Raw genomic sequence first — 10,369 nt, 5'->3', positions numbered from 1 at the left:
TTCATTCCACTTCATTCTCTTTCTTGATTACCCAGGTTGGTGAACTGTGTATCTTTAAAACTAGTCTTGTCAGAACACTCTTTTAAATTTATTTTCCACTACCCATCTTTGTTTTCTATGTCATTAATTTAAGTTTTGATCTTTATTTGACTGCTTTCTGGATTCGTCTGGTGTATCTTTTTCTAGTTTCCCAAGGCATTGTGAGGCATAGAGTCAAGGGAAGACAGGAAGTGCTAAATCTCACCAGACACTGGAGAGCGATATGGGGTTGCACTGTCATGGTTCTCCCTGCTTTGCCATGCCGCTGATAATGACAAGGGACTGTGGATGGACTTCACATGAGGAGAGCCCTGCTATGGAATGGCACTCAAGTGCTCTATTTTTCCACCCTCAGCTCTGACACATCTCTGACAGTAGGCAAGTAGACAGGTGGTACTGAGGAGAGAGGCCATTTCTCTTACTGTCTCCTGTCTCTGAAGAGAAGGAGGAAGTAAAAGCTGAAGAACAACAGGAATGAAGTCAGTGGCAAGACCAACCAGTGCCACTGACCAGGCCTGAGGTTTAAAGATTAACCCCCCTACTCTAACCACATGTGTTCTCAATCTATCAAAACTCTTTCACGTGGACCCCTTAGAGTTGAAAGCCCTTAAAAGGGTCAGAAACTCTTTCTTCGGGGAGCGTGGTTCTTGAGACACAAGTCTGCCAAGATCCCAGCCAAATAAAGCCTCTTCCTTCTTTAAACCAGTGTCTGAGGGGTTTTGTTTGCAGCTCATCCTGCTACAGTACAAGTTCCCCTGGAGTTTATTTCTGACAGAGACCCATCTCTGTGGCAGATGCACCAATCCCTATGTCACAATGCAATTGTGAATTCAGAGCTCTCTCCTCACTCATGTTACTCATGCCAGACCTTGGGAGCAGAGAAATCAGGGCTAATGAACCATCTAAGGACAGGCCATGAGGGTTCGATTTTGTGTAAGAGACATGGCCAGATCTATTAGGTGGACCAGGGGTGGGTGGGTATCTCCCTGGGCTTTACAGGACTTGAGAAAAGAGAGGATGTTAAAGTAGTAATTGTCTTTGTATAGAGCCATAGAAAGAAACAGTCTTAACTCATTTATGTATTTCCCATTTAATTCTGATGACAGACCAAAGGCAATTTAATTTTAATTATAATTGAGGATGTCGAAGAAAGCATTGAATGGAAGACAGTGCAGAAGAAAAAACAGCATAAAGTCAAGGTGAGAAGAATTCCATGTAGTTAAGAGAAATCCAGAACATTTATATCTACATCATGAGGTGTGGGACTTTGCCTCTTATGGATCCAGAGTCTAATTAGGAGTCAACTCAATGTTGGCTCATTTGTCCTCCATCCCCTTCTCAGCCTGGGCTGTCTGGATCTGGGCCTGACTGAGACATTGAGAGTGATTGGAAAGAATGAAAACCATCAAGAAATGCATGAGGCTGAGAGGTGAGAATGTGAGAACTTAGAATTAGGGAGTAGACTGTTCAAAATATGGAAAGACTTGGAGTAGAACATGTGGTCAGGGTATTGAAAATCTACCACAGTATTGAAAAATGGTCGTGGCAGACAGAAATCAGCCTGTAGTGGTTTGGGGCTGGAATTAGCAGAGAATTACCAGCCAGAAGGTTATGAGACCTTTCCAAACCCAGTGTGACTAACAAGGTCCTGCACATCACTAATGCACCCTTCTAGTTATTAATGGTTTTTCCCTTGATCCATGCACTGCAGAGATAGTCTGGAGAAGGACTCTGTGACTCTGAGATTGAGATGATGTGTCCACAGTGGCAGAGGAAGGTCACCATCAGGTCCGCTGGCTCCTAGTCAGTGTCCTGCTAACTCCCCTGAACTCTGAGGAAGGGCTGTGTGTTGAGAGAGAAAATCCAGGCTCCTTCCAGGAAGATCCTAGAAGTTAGTGGCAGGAAGTTTTCTGAGTGATCTCTCTTGTCTCTGCCTAGGCAAAACTTAGAATAACAAAAGCAGCTGTAAAGATCCAGGCCTGGTGGCGGGGCACCCTGGTGCGCAGGACCCTGCTGCATGCAGCCCTCAGGGCCTGGATAATTCAGTCCTGGTGGCGGATGACGCTGTCCAGGGTGCTGGAGAAGAAACGGCAGGCAGCTCTGATCGCCTACGCAACCAGAGAGAGGGCAGTGATCAAGCTCCAGTCCTTGGTCCGTATGTGGCGCGTCCACTGGCGATACTGCCAAGTGCTCAACGCCATCTACGTCATCCAGGGCCACTGGCAATGCCACAACTGCCAGACCTGCGCTCTCCTCCGGGGCCACTGTGTGGTCACAGCCACTCACCTGCAGTTCCACATTGAGATCATCAACTCCTAAGGGCTGGCAAGAAGGGCACTGTGTCTACTGTCCCTATTAAAGGTCTAACCTGGTCTGGTGTGTCTCACGGGCTCCCCCAGCTAATGAGATTCTTGAGACTTGGACCTTGCTGCTTCCTCTTTTCCCTGGGAAAGAATTTCAGTGAGGCTTGCCCCATGTGTCCATGGACCCTGTTTTGGACTGACAATGGCCATAAGAAGCCCCAGTCTGTCCTGATATATGACAGAGCCAGAAGTCCCAGTTCCCATTCCCAACCTTATTGTCTTCTCACCGGGGGATCTGGGAGGCAACTGGGCTCCATCTTCCTGAAGATTCTGGGCACCGCTGCACATATGGATGGACTACTGGGCTCTGCTATGTCAACCGAGAATCAAGGTCAGCTGGGATCTGGGATGCCTCAGTTTCCTCTTTGACAAGCACCTAGATGGAATGGCAATATTTGGCTGATTCTCCCGGGAGCAATGCAGTGCAGCCCCAGGTGAAGGATAAGAGGCTGGTCTTAGTGGTAGGTGGGGCTGGGGCTAGGCATGCTAATGATTAGGTGGCAACCCTAAGGACTAGTGGAAAACAGAAGTTTACAGAATCTCATCTCTTCTCTATAATTTCCTCACTAGTTCTCCTCTCCCCAAGGGCCATGTGACAAACAGGGCTCCCTCTGATATTACCCCTACCCCTACTTTTATCTCAATTATTGGTGATTTTATCATTGGTCAAGATGACCCTACAATCTCCTCCATTCTAACCTCAAATAAACCTTTTCTTCTCTTCTCCTCAGCTACTCACTCCCACAGTCATACCAAAACAGTGTTATTCTATGGAACTTCTGTGATGATGGAAATCTCTCTCTATGCTGGCCAATATAGTAGCCACTAGGCACATATGGTTGTGGTGCACCTGAAATGTGCCTAGTGCAACTGAGGAGTTGAAGTTTTTATTTTATTGAATTTAAATTTAAATAATCATTGAACAGTGATGCTCTAGACCTCATCATCACCAATAATTGTACTATTGTTTAAATTGCTTTTTCTAATTTTCCATTCTTTGATTATTCTCTTCTTTCAGTTCACCTTTTCAATAAGCCCAATATTTCTTCAGATATGATAAGGTTTTCCAGTTTATTGACACCACCCTTTTTTTACAGACACCACCACTGACATGCTGTTGCATGTTTCCTTACCTAGTGCAGATTCCGTGGTTAATTATCATCTCTCCCCTGCACTACCTCACTCCCTTGGCCCACTCTCATTCTGCAAACGTGTATGAGATGAAGCCAACCATCTCCCTGTTCCATGCCTACAGAATAAGGGAACATGGCTGGGACAAAACCAACAACCATGAGGCATGGTCTTCATGTATGTTCATGATCACATATCTCAACTGGACTAATTTCCCAATACATTTCCCTAGTATGTTTGCATTTATATTTTCTGAGTTGAATAATTTACACCACCTCCTCTCCAAATGTTTGTTATTTCGGTTGGAATAAATGGTGTCAGAAATGAAACCTGAAAAAGAACACTATTGGAAGGGATTGGCAATTCTTAGAAGTGGTGTTCAGGACCCACTTGAGCCCTTTGAGCTCTCTGCTTCCAAGGTTTGCCTTTTCTTCCCTGGTGAGTCTTCTCTCAGGCTGAGCCTCCCTCTTTGTAGTATTATTTGATATTATTTGGGATCTGATTTGGATCATGCAGCCTTAATAAAGGACCATACATCTCTCCTTGGATGATAAAAAGACTTTTTGTCTTTTCTGGTAAGTTCTTTCTTGTATAAAGCTGTGTGTCTTTCTGAGTTGAGTACTCTTGGTTTCTACAGAATTTACATTCAGCCTGTGAGGCATGTCTTTTCTGGTTTGTGGAACTCATTTAATATTTTGATCCACATGCATAGGTTACAATTTTTGCAAACACTCTTTTCTTCTTTTGAGGCAGAGTCTCACTCTGTCACCTAGACTGGAATGCAGTGGCGCGATCTTGCCTCACTGCAAGCTCCACCTCCCAGGTTCACGCCATTCTCCTGCCTCAGCCTCCCAAGTTGCTGGGACTACAGGCGCCCACCACCACACCCGGCCAATTTTTTGTATTTTTAGTAGAGACGGGGTTTCACCACGTTAGCCAGGATGGTCTCGATCTCCTGATCTCGTGATCTGCCCGCCTCGGCCTCCCAAAGTGCTGGGACTACAGGCATGAGCCACCGCACCCGGCCTCAAACACTCTTATACTGGTTTCTTTTGATTTGATTTGACTCTTTTCTCTTGTTTCTGAAAATCTTCTGAAAGCAAAAACAAACATTCTGGATGGTGAGTGCAGGATGGCTAATTAAAAGCCACTAGGGCAGTCACCACCATCTAAAGCACCAGCCTAAACTCCTGAAGTTCCCTAACAGGATTTATAGAATTTTCTTTGCTCTTGAGAGATTAATAAGAAACAGAGTGGAATTCTCAAGCATTAAGGCATACCAGGTTTTCTGGGACTCCAGCTGGCTGCATACTACAGCCCACTCTTGTGAACATTTAAAAATTGATGAGCAAAATTATTTATTTTTATTTATACTTTTTATTTTTGAGACATTTTTGCTCTGTCACCCAGGCTGGAGTGCTGTGGCACCATCTCAGCTCACTGCAACCTCTGCCTCTTGGGCTCAGGTGATCCTCCGCCGTCAACCTCCCAAGCAGCTGGGACTACAGGCAAGTGCCACCGCACTCGGCTAATTTTTGTATTTTTGTAGAGATGGGGTTTCACCATGTTGGCCAAGCTGCTCTCGAACTCCTGGCCTCAAGTGATCCTCCTGCCTCAGCCTCCCAAAGTGCTAGAATTACAGGCAGGAGCCACCACACCTGGCACCTGATGAGCAAAATTAAATCAGGAAAAATTCAGAACTGAAATGATCAATATTCTAAAAACCTGCAATTGTAAAGTTAACATGTAGAGTCTTCTAAGTTCTCGGTCTGTTTTATTCTACCTACTTTGAATCTGCTGACTTTTCTAGTGGTGTTGAGATAAAACCTACTCCTTATAGCATTCTGGCCAAGATTTTTTTTTAAGCCTTAAAGGACTTTCAAATTAATGGCTTTACAAATTATAACAGCTTTATAGTAACCAAAACTTAGACACCTTTTAGAACTATAAATTTAGGGCCAGGCATGGTGGGTCATGCCTGTAATCCCAGCACTTTGAGAGGCCAAGGTGGGCAGATCACCTGAGGTCAGGAGTTTGAGACCAGCCTGGCCAACATGGCAATACCCCGTCTTTACTAAAAATACAAAAATTAGCCGGGAGTGGTAGCAGGCACCTGTAATCTCAGCTACTTAGGATGCTGAAACAGGAGAATCACTTGAACCCAAGAGGTGGAGGTTGCAGTGAGCCAAGATCACACCACTGCACTCCAGCCTGGGCAACAGAGTAAGACTCCATAAAAAAAATAAACAAACAAACAAACAAAAAACCTATGAATTTAGGTTTGCCTGACTAATAATTGCATATGGCAATGGAATGCTTAATTGAAAAATTAGTAAGCTGAAGGAAAAGGTACTAGATAAATATTCATAAAAGTTAGGCTCTCACATCAAACGGGTCAAAATCTTGAGTTCACAGCCATGCTGTGGCATCTCTGTCCAGCATAAAAGGCATAAGGCATCTCTGTCCAGCATAAAAGTTTTACTTTTTCGGCCACAGAGAGGCCAAAGAGAAAAAGCTGGAAAAAAATTGCTAAAGTCTTTCCCCTCCTGCATATGCTCAGGAAACCAGACCAGCAAACAAAAGATAGATTTGTTACTAGTTCAAGACTACTTGGAGATTTTGTTTTCCTTATACAATTCAGCCAGTCTTAGCTAAAATGTAAACATGGAAAATTTAACCCTAAACTTTGAAATTTAAAAAGGACAAAAAGAAGTTAGGGGCGAAAGAAGCTTTTAAAAATCAATCTGCCATGGAAACTGCTTTCCCCAAAATTTTAGTTCACTGGCTTCATTAGAATACCTATAGGGAAAACAAAGTTAAGCCATATGAGTAGGTTCCTATTTTGTCCGAAATGTAATTTAGATCCAACTGTCTTTTATAAACCAGTGAGCTTGCGTTACTGTCTTGTGAAAAAAATTCTAAAATGAAAGATGTAGATCTCTCTCTCTCTCTCTCTCTTTCTCTCTCTCTCTCTCTCCTCTCTCTCTCTCTCCTCTCTCTCTCTCTCTCTGTGTGTGTGTGTATTTGGATGTTTATGTAAGTATACATGTATTGTATGTTATGTCAACATGGTAAAATCTGACATAGTCAAAAATCCCTTACATTTGTTTTACTTAGATTGAATAAGGCAAACAGGAGTGTGTATAAACTATATAGGAATTAACCCACATGCTTTTTAGTTCCTGTGACTTAAGTAAATATTTAATAAATAAGCTAATTTTAAAATTTTTTGTAAAATTTTAAAATGTGTTCAAAATTGTCAGTATACATTTTTGCCTGGGTTTACTGGTCAGTTTTATATTTGTCTCTCAAAGATGTTTAAGGTGTCAGAGTTTGACACAAAAATTACAGAACCATAAACCCAGCCTAAAACAGAATTATCTTTGTTTGTGTAATTTTTTATCAATAAAAACAATTTAATATTGTTGGTTTAGTGAAAATAGCTGTATCTTCTGAATTACCAGCAAAATATCCATATATTTAACTTTAAGTTTCCTACTTAGGTGAATGCCTGATATTCACAAGCTATAAAAATGGTTAACAAGAAAATAATTTGAGATAATGACTAGTTTGTCTAATATTCCATTTCTCATAAGTAATACAGGCAAGCACTAAAAATAAATAAATAATGCAAATATAAGCTAGATAAATGCATATAAATGAACTTTTTATGTAATTTGACATCTTAAAGTTATGTTAAATAATAGATACCCACTAAACATTTGGGTTACTTGCAAATAAGACTAGAAAATACTAAACAAATTGCTGAACATAAATATGAGTTTGTTTTTGGCTTCTTAAATTTTATAGAAAGCCTAAATATATTTTAGCCTCTTAATATACATTTTTAAACTATGGGGAAACATGTTTCTAAAAATTATAAAATGGTTCTCATTTATAAAACACTGACATGTGACAGACAATTCAAAATTTCTTGTTTCTAAAGTTTTCACTACAATTTAAGGTTACTAAGAGTTAAAAATTCTAATTGATGTATAATTGACATGTAAAATGTATCAAAAAAGTAAGATGTGTTTTTGATCAGAAAAATATATAAGAAAAACATTAAAGTATGTTCTTTATTTTAAAATAATTCACCTAATTTTGAAGCTATTTAAAGGTTATTTGAAAATATGAAACAAGATAGAAAGGAAGCAGTGAAGAAAGTTATGGATATGATGATGTAGTTTTGGTAACAAAGGTTAAAAAGAAATGATAATACGTTTGTATAAAAATCTTGTGTGATGTGTTTTTGTCCTAAAGTAAAATCATCAATCATTTAAGAAAGAGGAAGTATAGGCTGGGCATGGTGTCTCACGCCTGTAATCCCAGGACTTTGGGAGGTCAAGGTAGGTGGATCACTTGAGGTCAGGAATTTGAGACTAACCTGGCCAGCATGGCAAAACCCCATCTCTACTAAAAATACGAAAAATTATCTTGGCATGGTGGGCACTTGTAATCGCAGCTACTCAGAAGGCTGAGGCAGGATAATCGCTTGAACCCAGGAGGCAGAGGTACAGTGAGCCAAGATCATGCCACTACACTACACTCCACCCTGGGTAACAGAACAAGACTCCAAAAAAAGAAAAAGAAAAGAAAAGAGAAGGAAAAAAAAGAAAAGAGGACATATAGAACGGAGCAGACAGTTCAAGTATGTCATCAGTGGTCTCAGTAAGTCATAAAAAGCTTAATGAAAGAGAATTTATTAACAGAATTTTGTGTGTAGTTGACTATAATTAGAAGGGAATTATTTATGTCCTTCTAAAGGTTAAGCTTCAATGTTAAAAGTACACTAACACAAAACTAAAAAATATGGTTCCCAATGTTACAATAACAAGGTTTTCTTAAAGTATTAACTTGCTCTTAGTAAAATTGCAAGAAAGACCCTAGGCTGTATTGCAGAAATGTGACTTTGGCTCACTGCAGCCTCAAACTCCTGGACTCAAGTGATCCTCCCATCTCAGCCTCCCGAGTAACAGGGACTATAGGCACATGCCCCGACACCCAGTTAATTTTTTTATTTTTTGTAGGGATGGGCTCTCACCATGTTGCCCAGGCTGGTCTCAAACTCTTGGGCTCAAGCAGTCCTCCCACTTCAGCCTCTCAAAATTCTTGGATTATCGGCATGAGGCACTGGACCTGGCCTGACATTTTCCTTTTTAATACTGAAATGTGTCTTTAACAGTCATCTCCTAAACTACAGTTTCTATTACTTCCTGATATGTAGTTAAATTCCCTACTTTCAGGTTGGAAATGCTGTACACCATTTTTACATACAAAATGGTAATTTCATTTATTGAGGTAAAATTTTTCTTTTTGAAGCTTCTCAAATTTATATCTCAGAAGTTCAATTTTTGCTGTTCTTCAATGCACAGGGTTTACAGGTCATACACCATCGCCTTTCAGTCTCCTCCCCCTGAAAAGGTATATCTTTTTGCTTGGATGGGGTGATAACTCTCTTCTTCAGTCTTTTTACCAACTCCTATGATTTTTTCCTCCAGTTCTAACTCTATTGATATGGCCTGATGCTGAAATATTTATCTTGAAGGTCTAGAAAAGCAATGTTTTCCTTGAGTATAGCTTCATTCTCTACTTTTGTCTTTTCTTAATGTGTCTGAATTTTTCTATGTAACCAGGACACTTCTTATACTGTTGCTAAGAGCCATGTATTTTCCTGCTCAAGGTACTAGTTTCCTTGTTTATATTCCTCTATAATAGTGTAAACTCATAACCCTGAACACCCTCTTCCTATGTCTGATTAAATTCAAGTACCATTTTATCAGGTTGATTTCTAGACTCTCTAAATGGGCTTCCTGGAAAGAAAAGCAATTACCAAGAGATGTGAAGGACCTCTTAAAGGAGAACTACAAACCACTGATCAACGAAATAAAAGAGGACACAAACAAATGGAAGAACATTCCATACTCATGGACAGGAAAAATCAATATTGTGAAAATGGCCATACTGCTCAAGGTAATTTATAGATTCAATACCATTCTCATGAAGCTACCAATGACTTTCTTCACAGAATTGGAAAAAACTACTTCAAAGTTCATATGGAACCAAAAAAAGCCCACATAGCCATGACAATCCTAAACAAAAAGAACAAAGCTGGAGGCATCATACTACCTGATTTTAAACTATACTACAAGGCTCCTGTAACCAAAATAGCATGCTACTGGTGCAAAAACTGATACATAGACCAATGGAACAGAACAGAGGCCTCAGAAATCACACTGCACATCTACAGCTATCTGATCTTTGACAAACCTGACAAAAACAAGAAATGGGGAAAGGGATACCTATTTGACAATAAATGGTGCTAAAACTGGCTAGCCACATGAAGAAAAGCTGAAACTGGATCCTCCTTACACCTCATACAAACATTAACTCAAGATAATTAAAGACTTAAAATGCAGCTAGACTCAAAAGCCACAAAAACCCTTGTAGAACCTAGGGCAATACCATTCAGGACATAGGCATGGGCAAGGACTTCACGACTAAAACACCAAAAAGCAATGGCAACAGAAGTCAAATAGACAAATAGATCTAATTAAACTAAAGAGTTTCAGCATGGCAAAAGAAACTACCATCAGAGTGGGATGGGCAATCTACAGAATGGGAGAAAATGTTTCCAATCTACCCATCTGACAAACGGCTAATATCCAGAATCTACAAAGACCTTAAACAACTTAGCATAAGAAAAAAACAAAACAACCCTACTCAAAAAATGAAGGAGAACAGCATACGTCTCTAAAAAGAAGACGTTTATGCAGCCAACAGACATACGAAAAATGCTCATCATCACTAAATGTGAGAAATGCAAATCAAGACCA

The 10,369-nt window shown here is 40.3% G+C and overlaps 1 protein-coding gene across 1 annotated transcript; it reads left to right on the top strand.

Moving 5' to 3' along the window:
• The first annotated feature begins 17 nt into the window (after window positions 1-17).
• IQCF2 (IQ motif containing F2) lies at window positions 18-2,412 on the top strand. The gene is made up of 3 exons (XM_003894344.3): window positions 18-972; window positions 1,146-1,238; window positions 1,978-2,412. The coding sequence occupies exons 1-3, from the start codon at window positions 955-957 to the stop codon at window positions 2,356-2,358; spliced, it is 492 nt and encodes a 163-aa protein (XP_003894393.1). The 5' UTR covers window positions 18-954; the 3' UTR covers window positions 2,359-2,412.
• The last annotated feature ends 7,957 nt before the right edge of the window (window positions 2,413-10,369 follow it).

This window comes from Papio anubis, chromosome 2 (genome assembly GCF_008728515.1).
Source record: "Papio anubis isolate 15944 chromosome 2, Panubis1.0, whole genome shotgun sequence".
NCBI classification, from domain to species: Eukaryota; Metazoa; Chordata; class Mammalia; order Primates; family Cercopithecidae; genus Papio; species Papio anubis.
The sequence above is the reverse complement of the archived record's forward strand: the minus strand, read 5'-3'. Positions and strand labels throughout refer to the sequence as shown.

Coding starts and splice junctions, on each gene's coding strand:
- IQCF2 (XM_003894344.3), top strand. Junction 1,239..1,977: donor AAAAACAGCATAAAGTCAAG/GTGAGAAGAATT, acceptor GTCTCTGCCTAG/GCAAAACTTAGAATAACAAA.